General features: G+C 41.3%; 3 protein-coding genes across 9 annotated transcripts in view; 1 reads left to right on the top strand and 2 right to left on the bottom strand.

Moving 5' to 3' along the window:
• Window positions 1–196: 196 nt before the first annotated feature.
• On the bottom strand, window positions 197–4,658 carry LOC144010675 (polyunsaturated fatty acid lipoxygenase ALOX8-like). The gene is made up of 14 exons (XM_077511090.1): window positions 4,395–4,658; window positions 3,942–4,146; window positions 2,833–2,914; window positions 2,642–2,764; window positions 2,462–2,565; window positions 2,222–2,394; window positions 1,964–2,107; window positions 1,691–1,894; window positions 1,525–1,611; window positions 1,284–1,450; window positions 953–1,074; window positions 779–879; window positions 543–713; window positions 197–444 (listed from the first exon to the last, which is right to left on the bottom strand). The coding sequence occupies exons 1-14, from the start codon at window positions 4,533–4,535 to the stop codon at window positions 268–270; spliced, it is 2,001 nt and encodes a 666-aa protein (XP_077367216.1). The 5' UTR covers window positions 4,536–4,658; the 3' UTR covers window positions 197–267.
• Window positions 4,659–6,139: 1,481 nt separating this feature from the next.
• fbxo30b (F-box protein 30b) lies at window positions 6,140–12,587 on the bottom strand. Of its 5 annotated transcripts, XM_077509848.1 has the most exons (4): window positions 12,074–12,493; window positions 9,934–9,986; window positions 7,806–9,865; window positions 6,140–6,948 (listed from the first exon to the last, which is right to left on the bottom strand). In XM_077509848.1, exons 3-4 carry the CDS (start codon window positions 9,771–9,773, stop codon window positions 6,754–6,756), a joined length of 2,163 nt encoding a protein of 720 aa, XP_077365974.1. In that variant the 5' UTR covers window positions 9,774–9,865; window positions 9,934–9,986; window positions 12,074–12,493; the 3' UTR covers window positions 6,140–6,753. The 5 variants fall into 5 exon arrangements, with proteins under 5 accessions (XP_077365974.1, XP_077365973.1, XP_077365972.1 ...); XM_077509847.1 differs by lacking the exon at window positions 12,074–12,493 and adding an exon at window positions 12,541–12,587 and having other exon boundaries at window positions 7,806–9,986; XM_077509846.1 differs by having other exon boundaries at window positions 7,806–9,986; window positions 12,074–12,494.
• A 1,048-nt stretch (window positions 12,588–13,635) lies between these two features.
• The window catches only part of grm1a (glutamate receptor, metabotropic 1a), a 34,415-nt gene continuing 26,757 nt past the window's right edge, over window positions 13,636–21,293 (top strand). For 2 of the 3 annotated variants that reach the window (XM_077509842.1, XM_077509844.1), the window contains exons 1-3: window positions 13,636–13,741; window positions 16,124–16,946; window positions 20,807–21,056. In XM_077509842.1, the coding sequence (XP_077365968.1) occupies window positions 16,253–16,946; window positions 20,807–21,056 (944 nt within the window). In that variant the 5' untranslated portion in view covers window positions 13,636–13,741; window positions 16,124–16,252. Of the gene's footprint in view, window positions 13,742–13,774; window positions 14,031–16,123; window positions 16,947–20,806; window positions 21,057–21,293 lie in introns of those variants that run through there. The other variant, XM_077509843.1, reaches the window with a different exon arrangement.

Here is a 21,293-nt window from a genome sequence, read left to right as displayed (position 1 = left end):
GCACTCAACTTTTACAGTAATAAATATTTAATGTAAAGTAAACCATTGTTATACTCATATTATTAATATAAAGTGTCACATCTCTTCACAGCATTATTTTTAGCAAATAAAATCAATTCTATTGCTGGAGCTTTTAATCTCCAAGTGTGGAATGTTCTCCTTCCCAGCTTTTGTGAGTACAAAATAGAGGCAAGCATTCAAGATCAACCAACATTGATACTTTATTGACAAGCAATGGCAACACCTGAATTGCCCCTTCCTTTAACATTAAATAGTTGCACTGTTTTCAATTTCTTTGGGGTTCAAGTACAGATAGGGCAGTTGAAGCTCCTCATTCCTCTTTTCAATGGCACCGCCGATTGTGGACAACTCTTCTTGAAAATCCTCAATCATCCTCAATACTGCAGGCTCACTAAAAAGTTGAGGGTATTGACCGAGAGGGACCTGATCAAGACAAAACAAGACACCTTTAAGGCCCGACAAAAAAAAAAACAAAAACAATGTAGCAGTCTTACTTCAAAAACAGTAACATTTAAACTTACAAAGTCATCATATTTCTCGCCAAGGAACCAATTAAGAGCCGTAGTGATTGATCCGAATGATTTGTTGGGCAGCGTCATCAGTATGTCATCCATAGTAGCAGTTCCTTTTATAGTGGGTGGAGCCAGATGTAGCAACAAAGGACCATTCGGGATCCAACTTAGAAAATCCAACTATAGGGAGAAAATAATTGTCAAATGTGGACTTTGGGAAGATCCAAACATTGAAGAGTACTCACCTGTGCCCCGTTCACTGCAGTATGTCGTGCTGACGTCGTGAAAATCAACATCGTGACAAACTTGATCAGCTCTTTGACATTTTGAACGCTTGAAGGAAAACCTGCAATAATACAGTTATGCACTTTCCACCGCTATACTTTCTTTCACAAAATAAAAAGTGAAATTGACAATACCTGAAGCAGCATTACCCAGAAACCCGTAGTTGAAAATCTCATTGACCCATTGCTGAAGCTCAGAATCGGCAGCCACTTCAATGTCCAATGGATAATAGTAAGCCACCACTGCCTTGACGAAGCTGAGCGACAAAATACAGTTTGGACTAAAGTACCAAAAAACATAAAAAAAAAAAAAAAAGTCTGGAGTACTTAAGAGGCAATTTGTATCATGTGATAGCATTAAGCTAGCAGGCTAATCATTTGTAGTAGGATTAAATATGTGATTCTTTGTTTAAACTTCTACCAGAAGTGGCAACAAACTTATTTGTCTTTTTTGACAGAAACTCACCCGTTAATGACATTCCACACCCTCAAAGCATCATCTCTGTGATAAAAGTTGGGGATGGACTCCAGACCTCTGGCAGCGATGTCGTCTGGAGGACAGAGTGACACGTAGGTCAACTGGGCGAGTGCCCTTCTCAGGAGCGGCAGTTGTCCTTCTGCAGAAATGGAAGACTTCAACAGAATCGACAGTGATGAGTGGATGGATTGGTCCAAAAAAGGAGATGTGATCAAGAACATTTTCATACGTTATCAAAAAATCTCCCTGGGCCATAGAGAACAGCACGAGCTACCGTGTTGACGAAGAGAGTACTTCGATGATGTGGTATCAGTAGCTGGAAGACAACAGGGAGGCATTAACAGTTGCATCCATCATTTGTCTTTGGAAATAACTTTATCCTGCCTTCCGTTTACCTTGTACAGTGGATGAATCGTCGGCAGGTTGCGAAGCGTCGCCATTGCAAAAACCTCTGCTACCAAGTGAGTATTTTGCAAATGGGTGACTAACAAGCAATACAAGGTGTCGACGTGCCTCACGTGCAGTTTAGCCAGCAGCCAGTCCACCTCGGAATCACTGGGCAGAAAAATTGGATTGTCTTTCGAGGGCTGCTGGCCAAGCTGTGGAAGGGAGAGGATTGTTTTAATATCTGATCATTTATTCGGGCAATGAAGACAAATAAGACAGACCTGAATGGCAAGGGGGAGTAATTTCTTCTCAGGAGTCATGTAAAGCAGGCAGATGGGCGCTGACAGAGGAACCTGCTTACCATCCATAACAGTTGTTGGCAGGTCCTCCATGATTTTGTAATCAAGTATGAATATGTTGCCATTCTGTAAAAACAAGGATAACCACACAATTGTGAATTACGCACATAAAGTACAACACGCTTCTAATCAGATATTTATTTGGCAAGGGCTGATTGGGCTTAAATCGCCGTTTGCTACCTCCATCTCTTCAGTCAGAGTGGTCCCGTCGGCCATAAACGGCTTCACCATTTCATCTGTGACTGGGAAATTGGATGGCAGCTTGGAGCAGCGTCGGATCACGTACGGGTTGACGCCGTTGAGGAACTGGTATGCAAAAAAGTCGTCGTTCTTCCACAGCTGCGATACAGTTTCTGGACATAGTTCGTGTATTTTTAATTTTTATTCTTCAGTCTCACTTATTGTATTTAAAGACAATACCGGCAAGGGATGATTTTGTGAACCAGGAAACATTCTTCATGTCCTCAAAGTTCTCCCAGCGTGCTGTAGTATGCAGTATACCAGTCTCTGTAAGTTCATCCGTTCTGGGTAAAATATGTGAAAACTATTAGCATTCAGTTTACAAGAATGTAAGACCGTAAAAAAGTTCAATACACTCACGCAAACTTTATCCTGTATTCGAACTCCAGGGCCTTTGAGAATGAGAAGTGTGCTTCCGGTGGGAGGGAACTAACATCTTTGATGCTTAAGACATAAGCCATTCCTTCAGCATACTCATCCCACCTGATGATGACAGATAAGTCAACACTGTTTAATAAGCAGTAAATTGAATTAAACTGTGGCTTACTAACTTGTATGTCAACTTCTGTTGGACCAATTCCTTTTTCCGTTGGTCTTCAAGTCGTGGATAGAAGTCTTCAAATGCTTTTGTGGCTGACAGGGGAGACATTTTGAGAAATAAAAGGGCAGGGGGGGCGGCAAAAAATATATATATATATATATATATATATATATATATATAGTTTTTTTTTTTCTTCCTAAAATGTTGAATGCTTCAAGGGCTAAAAAAAAAACAAAAAACAAAAAACCTCTGCCGCTTCGATTGTTGGGCTGTTTGAGTCAGCTACTGAGTTAAAATGAGTCAGCTGTCAACTTTCACATTGGTAAAATGAGCTTCACTAGTGCACTAGCCACCTTTGAGGCTCAGTTGGGGCATAAAAATTGGGCACAAGACTTGCAAACAGAATGAGGGGACCTCAGGCCCGAGGGGATTCAGACAGAGGTAACGTGGAATTAGCAACTTTACTGCTTGGTAGGTTTGTACATAACCTCTTTTTGACATTACAAAAAATAACAGAACTGATGAAAGTTTGTGTTATAGTAACACTTAACGCCATTACAAATAAGATGCTGTACAAATGAAGCAGCCATGGTTAACCATGCTACTGCTAGCGCCATTTCGCAAATTCCTCTTTTTGCACCCCAACCTACTCATACAGTAGTTACTTTTGAAGACATCTAAAATCATGAAAATTAGTTTATACTAGATTACATCTTGGGAAAAGGGGCAATTTTATCTAATGGCCTTATTTTACAATAGCGGTGCAATTTGCATTTGGACAAGTGGACTTATGGTTTGCTAACAACGAAAAAAAATACATTTTAGTTTAAGGTCCGGTAGCGCCCTCTGCTGGCTTCATGAAGATGTACTACAGTATGAGCAATGCGAAAAGAAAAAAAAACACACACAAATAAACTTTATATACAGTCTGTGCATTGTGCCCACCTAAAAATTGAACAAGACATTTTACGCTAATAACTTGTACGTCCACCTTCTGTGGCATTTGGTGGTATACTGCGACAGTTCCTCCTTTTGCTCAAATATCCTTTCATTTTCTACAGCGTAGAAAATAAATGGATGCAGAAAATGAAAGGATGACATTTGGTGCGCAACACGTACCTCTGCCTCCTCTCAAAAGCACAAGATCACCCCTGAACAGCCACTTGTAGCAGGGGAAGAAAACGTCATCATCCTCCGGCGTCCTCACTGAGACAGTGGAGCAAAACCACGCCTTATCTTCAAATTCATGGAGAGGATCTTTCTCCACTTGGAGGAGCAGGAGGAATCCTAGCGTGAACGCAGACGTCACTGAGAACATTCCCACCTGCAAGCAGGTGAGACAAACGTTTTAAAATGTATTGAATTAATTTGACAAACTCTTGGAATAGGAATGTATAATGTTACAGTACTTTCTTGACACCTGATTGTTTAGTAACATCCATCCAGAAGTTAGAAAAAAAGTTAAATTAGGATCACCTGTAAAGGGAATTTTAGGCTCATCCTGAAATTTAACCCTAAAGCCAAAACATTACTATACACTTTGATAGTAGTGTACAGTATTACTCAACCTACCTTCTCATTAACCAGACTCACACCGGTCAGCTTTGTGCGGTTGGATTGGCCCTCTTCGCCCAGTAGAGTGACATAAACATTATCAAAAGTGCCAGCATGCAGCATGTTCCCCGTTGTTACCGTCAGCGCGTACTCCGCCATTTTACAATTGTTAGTACACCCCGCAAGTAAATCAAATCAGCTCTTTATTCGTCCACCACAAAGCTCTGCCCTTACACGGCTGCCATCAGATGTGCCCAAGTAAACAGATGCGATAGAAGCTTGTCTTTTAAGTGAAATAAATACCTGGGCCAATCTCCATTGAGCAGACACAGGTGTGTGTCATTGACTACTAAAGCTCATTGATGGTGTGGAAACTCAAAAGTCGGCAAGGCAGTGTAATTGTAAATTTTTTTGGGGAAAATGCCTTGTTGGTCACTCAAACTTTTTTTTAAATTTTTTTTACTAGGCCTACTGCAAAGATATGGAGTACTAATAATTTGATTCTACTGTTTTTTGTTTAACGTCATAGAAACTGCAGGTTGGCTCGGTGGGCGGGACGAGAACTTGGTTATTGACTTTTGATTGGCTAAGCAAAGGTAGTTTGGTTGCGACATGTCAACTTCAAAACCTAAAAAAGTACTGGAGTAAAATGTACTTTTGGGTTCATAAAGAACAAAGTTTCGATAACTCTTTCGGCCATACTACTCTGAGAATGCCAGAACACAGAAAACAGGTGAGCCATGATTAGTTGTTACCACAGGTGATGTCATCTTCAGTCAACAGCAAGTGGAAAAAATACTTTTTAAAGGTATTAATTGTACAAGAGAAATAATGACGTTATCAAATTAATTCTGGACAAAATATTAACTTTTAACTGTTGAAAACGGCTCAATGAGTCAAGTATCTTTCAATCACATGACTAGTAAGTATGTTAAGTCTGCCATGTTGGAGGGTGAGATCAAGATGAGAAGTTGAAGTAGGCCAATTTCAGTCATTGTTTTTTCATTCATAATCAATTAGCCTTTTTTATTTTTAGATAAATCCAAGACGGATTCACTTCATGACTTAATGAGTATTAGGCTAGTGGTTAGGTTAGCATGGTGGGAGTCAGCTGCCATTCCTGTAATCAATGTTATAGGGATGTGAATTGCCTCGTGCCTGACGATTCGATCCGTATCACGATTCGATTCGATTAATCCGATTTGAATTTACAAGTCGATTATTGCGATTTTTTCTACTCAAATTTAGAAAATAGCATTCAGTAAACCTATACATGTACACTGTAAGATTTGTATGAAAATGTATTATTTATTGATCTGAGACTTCAGTCTTAGAACTGTGAGTCGCTGTATTTAACTAACAGGTTGTAAAATTTTTCATGTTTTAACAGCATTGAAATAAAGTATGAAGGCTTAATGTTCCATTAATATAACATTCTTCCATGCTTAAGGTGTGAAAGTTAGACGTTTTTTAAAAAAATATTTTTCCATCAAAAATGGATGTTAAAAAATCGATTCGGCTGCCTATTGAATCGATTCGAGAATTGCGTGCTGTAGTATCGCGATATATTGCCGAATTGATTTTTTTTAACACCCCTACAATGTTATATAACAGCATGCAAACAAATGACTGATTTTGAACATAATATATATTTTATGGGAGATTTAAACGTTTCTCAGAACATTACCTGTACATGTCATGTAATAGATGTTATATGTCGTGATGGGTAGACACAGAGACTGATAAGAGAACAAAAACATGGATGTTATTTGACAAAAACTTTATTTCCTTTATTCAACTGACCATGGATGTAAACAAACGCAGTCCCTACTGCAACAGTTACTGTATTGAAACCAAATCACAACATATCCAAATGGGTTAACATTCAATCAACGATGCTCAGACCAACATTCATGGTCGCATATTGTACTGTGACATATACTTGTGCTGTGCATCACAACAACAACAACAACAACAAAAAAAAAGAATTATTGTGCACATTTAGCAGTACAGTAATACAATTTGGTCAAATTTCTTACTTTAAATCAATGAGTCATTCATGTTGGCAGTAGGGTGTTATTATATTAAGGCAATAAAGTGTACCGACAATTCTCCTCCCCCAAATTAGGGATATTTTGGGAAAAATTCCACAATAAATTGCACTAAAACCTTTACAGGTTATTTAGAGTAAATTAACCTGAACCTCAAATATTCCTAACATTCTTTGAGTAGTGCCATCAGGATACGTAGTACACTACTTCTTCTTTTTTTTTTTTTTTAGTACACTGCAATCATTCATACATTTTATTCATTCATACATTTAGTGCGTTATCATTGCTTTTGGAGTGCATTTCAGGTACAGAGCTTATATCTCCTACTAAAAATCTACTGGACGTTGAGATTTTGGGAGTTTGTTCAAGTGCTTCGGCCCGAGTCCCACAGTGAGCGGCACCGGCTCGGTCCGATGCTCCACCGTGTTGTACTGACACTGCTTCAGGTGGTTTGACATGCTGGGGACGTCTGCGAAGCCCCACGTCAGCACTGGGCTGAACGCAGTGCTGAACCGCCACATCTGCAGGCAAACAAAAACTTGATTAGCTTTATTTCATACGCAAGTTAGCTTCATGAAATAAAATTGTCTATACTTGACTTTGCCATGTTGTGGGTTGGAGGTAGTGTGCAATTGTCTTAATTTGATTAAACAGGAAGGACTACAGAAATTAGTGAACAATTACTGTTGATATGCTGAAATCAGAGGATTTGGAGAATTTTAACTTAAGAGGATACTTGACTCATTTTGCCATTTTTGGCAGTAAGAATATATTATTTTGTCTATAATCAATGTGATAACTTCATAATTTTTCATGTACAATTATGTAATACTTTTAAAAACACATTTCGTCACTTGCTGTCGACTGAAGATGACATCACGCGTGCTCAAGGAGCAGGTAACGACTAATCATGGCTCAGTTTGCTGAGTCACATGACCAAACCCATAAAACCGGTGAGCCGTGATTGCTCGTTATCGGTTGCGTGCGCAGCCGATGCGTATCATTTTCAGTCGACAGCAAGTGGTAAAATGTCTTTTTAAAGATGTTACTTGTACATGAAAAATAATGAAGTAATCAAATTCATGATAGACAAAATGTTAACTTTTTACTGATGAAAATGGGGATCCCTTTAAAAATGGCTCCAACCGATTACTCGATTATTAAAATAGTTGCCGATTATCATTGTCGATAAATTTTGACAGATCTAGATTGAGGGTAAGTAGGCAAGGTCGTGTAGAAAGGTAGACCAAATCCCACAACCAGGGCTACAAAATCCCACTTTTGTAACAACACTAACACCTCATGACATCACTGCTGGGTTCAAAATGAGTTTCACAAGAGCTTTCCATCGGCAATGTTTGCGTTAAGTTAAACTCACTTTCCGTTTAACCTGCCATGAGACCCTCCAGGTATCCCTGAAGCATAGCCTCTTCTCCCACTGCAGCTCCACAATACCTCTGGTCTGGAGAAGATTGTAGCATACCTCCCTCATGTTACGCGACACCAACGACAATTGGCACAGGCTGAAGCTGTCCAGGAAGCCAACTATGTGGCACAGTACCTCATTGGGTAGCCCACTGAACTGGTCAGCGTGGGAATCGCCAGAGAGTTTGGCGCCAGGATGAGGCTGCACCCCGAAGGACCTCAGGTGCCTGTCGTGGACCACCTTGGCCCCAGGGGAGGTGGGGTAAAACCTTCGCTGGGAGAAGGTGCAGCCGTAAAAGGCGAGCGGGCAGCGGTGCTCCATCCAGCCGTTGTTGACCCCGTCGTAAATGTCCCTGTGGACGTTGGCGTAATGCGAGGTGAACTCATCTCGGCGGAAGGACTGATCGCACGCAAAGGGGAACTTGTAACAGTTACCCAGCAGGGGATCTGGACCGAGACTGTGGCGGACGGTATGGATGGAGATGGGGCAGGCGTTCTGTGGGGAGTCCTTGTCGCAAGCAGAAGCAGAGGCCATGTCACCAACCCCCGTGTCCGAGTCCAGCATGTCCACCTGTAACGAGAATGTCTTCGTGCCGAAGTAGATGCGGTCACCGTCCATACGGCTCCTTATGTGCACTGTGCACGCTCTAAAAGACTCATGCTGGCAGAAATCCACAGTGTCATAGTCATCTTGTTGCAGATCTGAAGTGTCCACTGCCTTGTCCTCTGTCTTGGTTTCCGATTGACCCTGACTGGTGGAAGGACTCTGGCCTGTGGGGAGCAGCCACTCTTCTGGCTCCCTATCTTCCAGCACTACATGAGGAGCAGTGTGCGTGACCATCAAAGTCACCGGGAACGGGAATGTCTTCGTGCCCGAGTGGATGCGGCCGTAAACCAAAGGGAGCGTATCCGAGATCCTTATGCACGCTGTGCAGTCTCTAGAAGACTCCTCCATCACAGCGTCCTTGACATCCTGTTCCAGATCTGAGGTGTCCACTGCCTTGTTTTTCGATTGACTCTGACTGGCAGAAGGACTCTGGCCCGTGGAGAGCATCCACTCTTCTGACTCACCATCTTCCAGCACTACATGAGCCCTCAAAGGGGACATCATCACATCCTGAGGAGCATCTATCTCCAGGCATCCATTAATTAACAAACTTGTTTCTTCCATAGACTTGTCTGCGGTTAGTCTGTTCTGAAACTGCACTTGTATGCTAGCCTGCTGAGAGGTTTCTACGCCGTCAGCAGGGCTACTGGCTGAATTAGCACCGCTAAACAGGTCCACTATGTTCTTCTGCGCCACCTCCTTACCGTTGTGTAGTGAAGACATTGCCACATCCTGAGAAGCAACCAAGTCCTCTTGTACAACCATCTCCAGGCAGCCATTTGTTAATGAATGTTCTTCCATAGCCTTGTCAGCGGTTTGCCCGTTTTGAAGTTTGTCCAGTCTGCTTTCCGCACCCTCAGCGCAACAATCAGATGAGTTTGCACCTCTAACTAGCTCCCAAGCAATGACAAAGCTCCTCGGTTTCTTCAGAGTGGTCTTGTATAGTTTTGGGTGGTCCTGCTCGTTCAGTCCGTGAATACCGTTGGCGATTCGCTCTCTTGCTGGTTCCGGTCGTGAATCCGACAAGGCAGACAATCCTGGCTCTGTCAAGCTGCCAAACTGAATCGTAAGATTGAACAAGCCCCTCTGGATGGTGGGTACGATGGAAATCATCCCGAGCGACTCCAGCAGAGAGCACTTGTCCTTTAGGGCGACAGCTATTCCAAGCTGCTCCACCTCCACCGCATGTCTCAAGCGCTTGTACGAGTAGTCATCGTCCGTGTCGCTGACTGCGCAGTGGTTCCATTCCATGCCGCAAAACATCACCCCGGCCGGACATACCTCCAAGTGTGCCGACATCTGGTTGCGCGCCATGGCAGCAGGGCAGCCATAGGCTCTGTTCAGGCACGGCACCCTCAGCAGCGGACACAGGAGGTGGTGCTCCTCGGCTTTGCACGAGTGAAACACTGCACCGCAAAATAGAGGGCAGCAGGTGAGATCGCAGGAAACACCTGGCTGAGGTCTGATCATGCACCTTCGGTTGACACAGGAAATGCAGTGACTATGCTCCTCAGCCATTTTGGGGACCTGGCAAATAAGGGCACAAAGCAAACGTTACACCAATCTTTCATCCATTTTCTAAAGGCAAGGAAAACTGGAGCAGACGTACATGAACAAAAATGTTCATCACTCAGAGTAAGAGGAGTATTAAAGTACAAATTGGCGCTTTCCGGCGCAATCTTCACACCTCTAAAATGACTACTTTTCTGGAAATTAAAAACAAACAAAAAAGACGCTACCTTGCTTTGATGTCACAAGCAGAACTAGTACAAATTATACCTTTGTTAATTTATCACGTTTTCATTGATCAAAAAGCTACCAGTTAGGGCTGGGCAATATATCGAATTAATTAGATACATCGTCATGGACAGTAAATTAATTCGATACATCATTTTAAAAATTTAATCGTTGAATGTTTGCTAAATCGTGAAATCAAGTTTTATCATGTGGCTTATTAACTCCCACCCATTTTAACTGATGCACCCCCCTTCTCTCCCGGCTGTTTTACTGGATTTTGACTGATTTTGCAAGGCCCACGGAATATTATATTCTATTACTGTAAAAAACATGGAACATACCAAAAGAAACATTCAAGTCTCTTCTTTCATCAGGAAAAAAAAAAAAATTCTATCCGTTTCATCATTATTTAGTATTTACAAGAGCCTTTTACGACATGGCCCTGGTTGATCTCTTATATTCTTCTACCACCTGCTGGCCGTTTTAATAACTACCATTTGCTTAAAGCATTCTCTTCAGTTCAGAGGCTGCATCAAAGTCTTCTGTATGCTCTAGCATAAAAAATAAAATAAAAATAAACGTATAAATACGTCTTTGGGAGCATGGTACTACTTAAAATGGGACATTTATATGTTTTTGGGAGCAAATGAGTTAATGGCTGTTGTTATGTTACATCCAAATGTTTTGTGAGTTGTAAATTTGCACAAGTGGTAGAATGTTGTTTACTACAGCTACCAATTACTTCATTGTGGCATTTAAGCACAAACTATGTTAAAAGTTGTTAAAAGTAAACCTGACTTAGGATCAGGATACATTATTGTTCTCTGAACATTTTGTTCAGGAATCATTTTTGAATAAATGTAACCTATCACTAATTGTTTGTTGGGTTTATTAGATTAAATTCGTAGTTGTCCAGAATGACTGCAAAACTCGAGATTTGATTTTTTGGCTATATCGCGCAGCCCTACTATCAGTATGTCATCAGCGCCAGCTGTCCAAATTCATAGGTTGCACTCATACAAATCCCAGCAGTGCAAAAAGACTTTAGGCTCCACAAAATCAAAGACATGCGTTACGTCATCTTAACAAACTTTTTCAAAGATCATAGAGCCATGAGCGACCTAACACAAACTATGAGCTGCCGAGCCCTTTATTGTTGTTTGACTTTTGGCTTTGTCTCTGTCAGTCATTAGCAAGGTTGGGGAATCCAGTAGTTATGGGACGTATTGTGCCGAGGCTTCGGAGCGTGTTTCTAGTAATCCAGGAAGAAATTTCTGAAGCGCATATCGAGGCGCGATTCATTCGCCACCAATGATGTGTGACACTTCACCAGTCCAGGAAGTGCTTCTACTCAACCAGGTGGAGATGAGCTTGTTAACCTGCCAGTTGAGTAGAAGAAGCACCTGTAGCTAAACCCAATCTGTGGCAGGGGTTTTACTTTCTGGACCTGGATTCCCCAACCTTCATCATTCGGGACATTAAAATTTGCACATATCAATGGGCACCATTTTTATTTCATTGCACCAAGCTGTCAAAATAAGTATTGTATATCAAAGTTTTGTATATGTAATCTATACATTTTTGCTTTGTTTTCATTATACTTTACTTAAGTGAGTCGTACCTAGTATATGAGTATATCTATTGAACCATAACCATTCATCATTTTTGTAATAATAATAATAATAATAATAATAATAATAAATTATTAGTATTATTTTATTATTCTTAACATCAGTAAAGATTGTGAGTACTTTTGCCATGGCTGTCTAGGGTGCAACATCACGACACCAGTACTTTCATCATTTGAATTCAACCACATTAATAGATACATTAAGTTTACTTTACATCAGCGATAGCATCCAACTTTTGCTGCTTACCTGTATGAATGAAGTGGACAGTTTGTTTAGCGTGAGTGCTCTAGCTAGCCTTCAGTAGCGTTGTCGGAAGTTTTCCTGTCCCCTCTTTCATGCTAACTTGGCGATTAAATGAGCACAAATAAAACAACAACACGTACCCACAGAGTGGGGGGCTCCTCCTTTCTCTTTCTCGCCTTCATCTTAAAGTTACGCACGAGTGCACATCGGTACAGACTTCCACTTCCTCCTCTCGACCGAGGAAGGTCACGTGACTGATATATCTCCTTCAGTTTAGCAGCTGATAGCAAGCAAAATCGCAAGTAAAGAACACTCGATATTTTTGCGTTTTCTTGACACCTATTCGACCACAAATGCAAGCCCTCGCGTTCGTGATAGATGACCAACCGTGACAGACCCCGTTACAGTACATTGGCATTGTACAGTTGATGTAGTCTCCACATTGATTGCCTCGGCCCGCTAATACTTACACGTCAACCCAGGCGCCATATTTGTCAGGGCAAAGAGCCGTGGCTTTGAAACAGCAATGCAGTTTGAGCATAATGACGTTTATCTAGTGGCTTAATTTTTGTGTGCGCATGTGGCATTAAAAATATAAGACTAGTTGACGACTTAGTGTCAGGGATAAACTTGTCACATGAAATGCGTAAGACTATTATTAGGCTTCCTATGCTATTTTGTTAGAAATTGTATACCATAACAACAAGATAAGACATTAATACAAAACATAGAATGGTTGTTATTTAAATTAGTTTTTAAGCTAATATCAGTTATTTTTATACTGGTTAATCTAAACAAAATTCAACATCCAATTCTTGCGATGCGCTGGTATTATGAACTGCAATGCAATGCTCTGCAGTACACACTAGAGGTCAGTGTTATGCCATATGCGCATGGGTGAATCCCTGAACTCAAAGAGAAGCCATCTGGATGGATTTCGGAAAGCTGTTGCTCCTATGAATGAACGCTGGGTGGCGCAATAAGACTACCGATCTGCTGTCCATGGTGCTGAAACTCAGTTTACGCCCCACAACCCACCCCGGAAGCTGTCACCATTCAAAACCCTCAAGTCAAACTTGGGACGCTCTACGTCAACCATGCGGTTAGTTGACGTCATTCATAGTGCTGAAAATGCGTGTGTGTTTATTTATGAAACTGTCAGGATGTTGTCATAAAATATATATATATATATTTTGTGTGTGCAGATATGCTAATGAGTTGGACGAGAGACCACTGTGAAGAATGAGATGTGTGAGAGAAGACAGAGATGGAGAGAGAGATTGTGAGAGTGGGAGATATCGAGAGGGAGAAAAAGACAGGAGAGAGAGAGAGAGCTATGCAGGGGTGGCTCTACTCCGTGGTTTGGGGGGCTCTTGCCCCGTCAGACAACTGTGTAGCTCCAGCATTTTATTTTATATTATGAAATATATTTACATTATTTTGTCAAATGTATCGGTCACGCCCCCCTTTCTCCTTGGGAGAGAGAGACAGAGGAATGGGAGAGAGTGAGCTATGACTGAGGGAGAGAGAGACCGGCAGAGAACGCTCCATAGTGATGAGAGAGGGAGAGAACGGGAGGGAGGGGGGGAGAGAGTGTGAAGACGAGCGAGAGAGCAACACGCGCTCAAGAAGACGAGCGAAGGAGGCACGCGGCATGTCTCGAGGATTCAGGTAAGTTTTGACGCTTCAAACGCCCTGCCGTCACATTTCAACACAGGCCGCGTTCGGCGCGCGCGTGGTACCGCCGGAGCGGCTTTCTCGTGTTTCGGGGGTCGTCTCACGGCAGGCGGGAAAAGGAGCCGACGAGATGCGGCGTGACAATTCCACGGGCGTTCTTTTTCCTGCCTGCGCTGTCCACAGTGCTGGAATCTGAATGGAAGAGTCCACGCCTTCCTTTCCAAATCTACAGCGCCGAGCGCGACTTGTTTCAGGCTTCGTTCAAAATAACAACAGGACTGATGTAGGTGAAAACACGCTTGGAATCAGGTTCGAATCTGGAACTATTGCCTTTGTTTTGAAATGTGGAATTATTGAACCAGTGCAACTTTAATTGAAGAGTTGTAGTATTCCTGCATTATTTTCATTACAGTAGTAAATATGTACATACTGTATGTAATGCAGAAAACATTAAATTTGGTTTCAGTGAGTTAAAATACTCCGACTCAAACCGGTCCCTTTATTCAGTTTTTTTGTACGTGTTCAGCCAATTTGGAGACACCTTACATCCTGCAATATTGCAAAAAAAAAGTAATTTTATAAATAAAAGCTAGATTAAAAAAGTGATAACGAGAAAAGTCGTAGTGTGTCATGTATAAAGTGATATAATGTGAGAAAATACTAATACTTTAGAATAAAGTTGTTAAATTTCTATTTATACTGTGGGAAGAGTCATACAGTATTTCATAAAGAATATGAAAGTTTAAAATTCCCCCCAAAATCATAGAATTAAAAAATACAAAACAATGTTACAATATTAAAGTCATAATGTGAAAATAAAATCACAATGTTACATGAATAATGAAAAAATGTTACGCAAATTAAATTGTAAGACAATTGGAAACAAGTTGTTAATCAAATGAATTCAGTTATCAGTGAAAAAGTAATACATTTCAAGTGAATACTAATCATTTATATTATTTGAAAAGTGTCATACATTATAACCAGAGTCAAGTCATACAACTACAAAAATTATAAAATTATAAGAAAAAGTCAATGGCGCAGTAATAAAGTTATAATCTTGCAATCACAAAGTCATGGCATTACATAAATTGTTAGAAAAAATGTTACATAAGTAAAATTGTTATACAACTGGGAACAATTTTTAACCCATTCAATGCCAGCAATTTTATAACATTTAAAACGTTGAATTAGCTTAGCTAATATTATATATACACTGAATCTACCAAAAGACAGAATAGGCGGTCTCCTTTTGGCCTTTTTCTGTTCTTTTATAGTCAATACTCGAAAAAATATAGTATGTTGCACAAAATGCAGCCATTTCTCCCACTTTCAAACTGTGTTGAACTCATATCTAAAATGGGGCAATGATGTCATCTACTGGTGGTCGTGCATCAGTAAAGTTGTTTCCAAGTTTCAAATTTACAGTGGCGCAGAATCTGACGCTCCACCGCCCATTCCTGTTGAAAAAACGTAATTGACGCTTATACCCGTCATTGGCAGTGAATGTTAATGTTAAGTGAGTCAGGTGGAATGTTATGTGAAAATATCGTGATATTAATTAAGTGGCAAAAGTCAAAATGTTAGCTACTAGCTAGTAAAGTTGTTATACAGTAGAGATAAACTGTTATGTTTTTTTCCGATGCCGTTTATTAGTAGTCAAGGAGGCCGATAACCAATATTTGAAGCCAATATTCATTTTCAGTAAAAAAGGGGAAAAATATATTGCCGTCAAAATGTTTTAAAATACAAACGTCATTCAAAATATGCAATATACTTCATTTTAAATCACAACAAAAAAATGTTCAGGGAGCTTACAATGTTATCAGTACGTCTTAAAAAGTTAAATGTCAAACAAAAACAAAAGTTTCAGAAGTTTCCCAGGGTCAGCAGCATTTCATAAAGTTAACTGAAATTTAAAATAAAAATAAAATGATTTTAGCTTTATCTTTTATCGGCCGTCAGATTTTGAAAAAAGGCTCATACTGATATTCATTAAAATATTGGCGCCGATAATTGGCCAGGATGATAATTGGTCAATCGCTACAATATAGTCATAATACCACGCAAAAAAATTCATATTTTTATGCAAATATAGTAATATTGTCATAGTAATCTGATTAAAGAAGAACAAAATAATGTAAGTTGAAAGGAAAAATGTGCATAAAGTTCCAATACTGAGAAATAAGTTATAATGGAAAAGAAAGTTGAAATATAATATGGAAAATGTATTTTCACTCTCTAATTAGGTAGAAATAAGGATGTTTTTGGTGATGTCATTGTGTTGTCTATAAATGACTATATATCCCGTTTGGGCGCAAAAATCTTGACCCATTGACTTGTTGGAGCTTTGACATGCTTGTACTTCCTGCACAGGTGCGCGTACACGTGGCGCAAGCGCGGCGTCCACAGGTGGCTGGGATAAACGCCGACGTGACGTGACGTGACGTGACGTGACGTGACGGCAGCTGCTATGCGCGCCTCCCGGACGCACCCCCGCTAAAGATGTCTCCCCTCGCGCTGCTCCTGCTCCCCGCCCTGCTCTCCTGCCACGCCGCCGGCATCCACGAGCGGGCGGCCGTGCCCCGCGCCGCCTCCCGCTCGGTGGCGCGCATGGACGGCGACGTCATCATCGGCGCCCTCTTCTCCGTGCACCACCAGCCGTCGGCGGAGAAGGTGGCCGAGCGCAAGTGCGGCGACGTCCGCGAGCAGTACGGCATCCAGCGGGTGGAGGCCATGTTCCACACCCTGGACCGCATCAACGCCGACCGCCACCTGCTGCCCAACATCAGCCTGGGCTGCGAGATCCGCGACTCGTGCTGGCACTCCTCGGTGGCCCTGGAGCAGAGCATCGAGTTCATCCGCGACTCGCTCATCTCCATCCGCGACGACAAGGACGGCGGGTCCAAGTGGTGCGTGGACGGCCAGTCCCACTCCAGCCAGCCGCCGCCCACCAAGAAGCCCATCGCCGGCGTGATCGGGCCGGGATCCAGCTCGGTGGCCATCCAGGTGCAGAACCTGCTGCAGCTCTTCAACATCCCGCAGATCGCCTACTCGGCCACCAGCATCGACCTGAGCGACAAGACGCTCTTCAAGTACTTCCTGAGGGTGGTGCCGTCTGACACCCTCCAGGCCCGAGCCATGCTGGACATCGTGCAGCGCTACAACTGGACCTACGTGTCGGCCGTGCACACTGAAGGTAAGACCGTCCATACGGCTATTAGAACGCTTCTCGGGGCACATGCGAGGTGTGTCAGTAGGTTCGAGTGTTCATTTCTATCAGGTTTATACACCATCTATGAATTTTTAAAAATACACAAGACAGACACAAAGATAAGAAAACAAGGCCTCTTTGACTCGTATCCGTGGAGAAATGGACATAAAGAATGTGCTCAGATCACATGTTCCTGGCCCCTTCTGACACATACTCACATTTCTCCTCTTTTATTGGGATTCGGCGAAAACAAATGGTCACTTGTTGCTCGAAAGGAGGTGGGGAAATAGCAACAATAGGCGTTTTTCCACCAACAAGACCAGGAACTTTGAGTTCTGGGTAAAAAGGGAGTTCTTGGTTGTAAAACTTCAGCAGGGAATTTAGAATTGTGTTTCCACAGCGTCTTAGAATTCTGATGTAAAAACAACGCTCCGAAATTTGACCAATCAGCCGTGGTCATTGCAGCCCGCCCCCTCAAGGTTCCTGCCTGGCTCAGCAAGACCCTGCTGCTGAGATAGTACTTGGATGGCCCCTGGAGAATTTAATTACCCTGATAATTGTTGGTGGAAAAAAACTGAATTTTACCAAGGTAAACTGAAAAGTTCTCCAAAGAGTTACAGCGGTAGAAAAACGCCTAATGACAACAATCAATGTACACCACTGCAGATGTCTTTTATTACTCAAGGTGTCGCAACCAGAAAACTTCCCCAGTCAGTAGTCTTTGAAGTTTGTTTACGGCCTTGGAATGAAGTTCGTCTCGTCCCGCAGCTCGAACAGATGTCACAATTGGCGTTTTTGCACCAACAAGCCCAGGAACTTTGAGTTCTGGGTAAAAGGATTTCTTGGTGGTAGAAGTTCTGCAAGGAATTTTTGATTTGTGTTTCCGCAGCGGCATACATTTTTTTGTGTTTACGTACATTTCCCTTAAAATTGTAGCATGTTATTTCTTTCTCTTATAGAATTTCTACTTTTATGTAATATTCTGCTAAAAAAAAATAGTTAAATTTAGTACTTTCGATAAATTATAGTAATATAAATTGTGACTTTTTAAAGATAAATGTAGGTAATTTAAATTTTCTCATAAAACTGTGCCCTGCGATTGGCTGGCAACCAGTTCAGGGATGGATGAAAGGATAAAATTGTGACATTTTTCCTATAATCTGGAAATTTTTCAAATATTTTTTTCTCATAATATTTCAACTTTTTCATTATTTTGGACAATTTCCTCCTAAAATCACAGCTTCATTCTTCATGATTACTTTTTCTCATGAAATTGTGACGTTGCCAGTGTGGCCTTAAATACTAGCACCTAGTAATCCTTTACACGTCATACCACGCTGCGCTGGCTCACTCTATTTTGGCAAACTGCTCATTTGCTCAGCCTAACAGCCCACAACGTAATTACTGTGAGGAGTTGAATTGTGTCCACACAGCGTCAGAGATACACACAGTCGGAAGTGAACGATGATATGTATATATATATATATATATATATATTTTAACACTGTTAATCCAGTCTATGACATCATTTCTATTTTTATTGTCAATTTGATGTGCCGCAACTGTTTGCTTTCGCTAACATAAGCTCAATCCTCATTCGGAGGATGCCACACCCACCGGGCTCCCTCATCCAATCACTTTCAGACAACTTAATTGCTTCGTAGATAGTCGGAAATTATAAAAGTTGAATATCAATAGGGATGAAACGATATCCAAACATCACGATACGATATTATCACGATATGAAGGTCAGAATATGATAATTATCACAATATTGTGGGGAGGTTGACGATACAAAAGGTCACAATATTGTAAAAAAGTGAGCTTATACTAAAAAAAAAACACAATATTGTGTTTTTGTACATACAGCAATGAAAAATATGAAAATATATGTATAAATATAATATATAAATATAACATATATAAGCACGCATTGAGTTCCTACACATCTTGACTATGTTCACAATCATAGTATGTTCCCCTTCATCTGACGATTATCCTGGATTTTAATCAGAAAAGGGCCAAAACATCCCTTGTGAAAATTAAATGCACTAAAAAAAACTACCCACAAGAGGGTGCTAGAACTGCACAAATGAAAATCAACCTGATTTATTTTTTAATAGATGTGCTGCTTTTAATATCCTGACATGATGGCGACAATATATTGTGGCAGTTTTAATATCGCGACATCACGATATTGCCATTATCGTTACATCCCTAAATATCAATTCAAGTCAAGTCAAGTCAAGTCAAGTCATCTTTATTTATATACGTAATGCAGCAACTGCAGCGTCGCCACACGCCTCTGGAGCGTCGAATTGGGTGATTTATGTGTGAGTTATGATGAGATGAGTGAGTCCACATTCACACATTTGGATTGACAGCCCACCTGATACAAGACCCCTCCCACACATACACACACAAGTGACTTTTTGCCCCTATACAATTGTAAGCGGCACGCCACAACTAGCAGATTAAACATCATTTACAGAAACGAGCCAAATAATCGTAAAAACTGATCTTTATTTATGCGTTTATGAGAAATAATCACAGTTGAGTTTTATGACTGTCGACAATAATGAAAGCTTTCTCTGGGAAATTATAAATGCAGTTTGGTTGCCGTGGCAACAGTCGGGGCTGGCTGTGAGAAATGCAAGTGAAGTACCTGCGCGGATGCTGATGTACTCGTCCACGAATGTGCCCGCCAGCCACCATCCGACTCAAATAATTGCATGTAAATACTTAACACGTAGCGGTTGGAAGCTGACACGAGGCCATTAAAAACATTATAAAAACAAAATCTTCACATGATTCCATTGTTTTTCCTCAGCATGATTTGTCCTGTTAATTTCTTCACGCGACGACATGCGCGGTTGATTGCATACGTGCGTGTGTGCCTATAATCAAGCGCTCTGGCTTTGTGGTCAATCCAGACCGTGACATGGCGGTCCACGTGGATGTAGAAGATTTAAACGAGGGGGAGAAGAAAAAAAACAAAAAAAAACAGCTTTGCTGGATTTCTTGATTGGGATGCTGTGCCACGGAGCAGGCAAGGCTCGCCTCGCCTTTGATTGCAGTGGCGAAAATCCCCGACACTCGTTAGCACAGGATCAAGGCGGGGCTAACAACACTGAGCCAGAGGCCTTTTTATATGGCATGTTTTCATACGTTCTAATTAGGGATGGACATTTCATTAAATTTCCTTCATCAACTATCAGGAAGATTAATAATTAATGGCAATGAGGTGAAAAAAGTAGTTTAACGTCATGACATTTCTTGTAGTATTTAATTAGAAACTGTTCTCATATAATGATCTTTCTTTTCTTGAGACAACTTTAATCCCTCAAAATGACATTCACATAAAATAACTACTAGAATTAATACTGTTTTGTTGTGATGCGACCACTGCATTCCTATGAAATGCAAAATAATGTACAAAATACAAATAATGAATTATTCATTTGCAGGACTGTCTCAGAAAATGTGAATATTGTGATAAAGTCCTTTATTTTCTGTAATGCAATTAAATAAGCAAAAATACCATACATTCTGGATCCATTACAAATTGACTGAAATATTGCAAGCCGTTTATTGTTTTAATAATATAAAACAATATTATAAGTGTAAAAGTGCAACATAATACAAACGAAGTATTTTCTACACAATTTTTTGTACAGAAAAAATGTGTCCAGAGCGTGTGTGAGAACTATAAAAGAAATGTATATGATCTCCTTGTATCATAATTTTTCACCTTCTGGAATGTATCCCGCAATAAATAAGTGTTCACGTTACCTCCGATTCTTCACAAAGTCAATACACGCCTAAAGTGTTCTTGGGTTCCACAGGGAACTACGGCGAGAGCGGCATGGAGGCCTTCAAGGAGCTGGCCTCCCAGGAGGGCTTGTGCATCGCCCACTCGGACAAAATCTACAGCAACGCTGGCGAGAAGCAGTTCGACCGCCTCCTGAGGAAGTTGCGCGAGCGGCTGCCCAAAGCGCGCGTGGTGGTGTGCTTCTGCGAGGGCATGACCGTGCGCGGCCTCCTCATGGCCATGCGGCGCTTGGGCGTCTACGACGAGTTCCTCCTGGTCGGCAGGTGAGTCAATACCGCAGATGACGGAGGGGTAACGTCGTGATGCTGATGCTTGCGTCGCCACGGCAACAGAAAGAGCACTGGAAATATATTGGAAACAATGCCAGGAGTCCATCTTTGCTTTGTTTGTGCCATCAAATGCTTCATGCTTCATTTTTTTGTTGGTTTGTATTTATGGCCTGCAAGTGTTTTAGTTATAACTTCACCACTGCGTAAGCCCAGGTTAGTGAACTCTGTCAT

The sequence above is a fragment of the Festucalex cinctus genome, chromosome 21, assembly GCF_051991245.1.
Source record: "Festucalex cinctus isolate MCC-2025b chromosome 21, RoL_Fcin_1.0, whole genome shotgun sequence".
Lineage (NCBI taxonomy): Eukaryota > Metazoa > Chordata > Actinopteri > Syngnathiformes > Syngnathidae > Festucalex > Festucalex cinctus.
The sequence above is the reverse complement of the archived record's forward strand: the minus strand, read 5'-3'. Positions and strand labels throughout refer to the sequence as shown.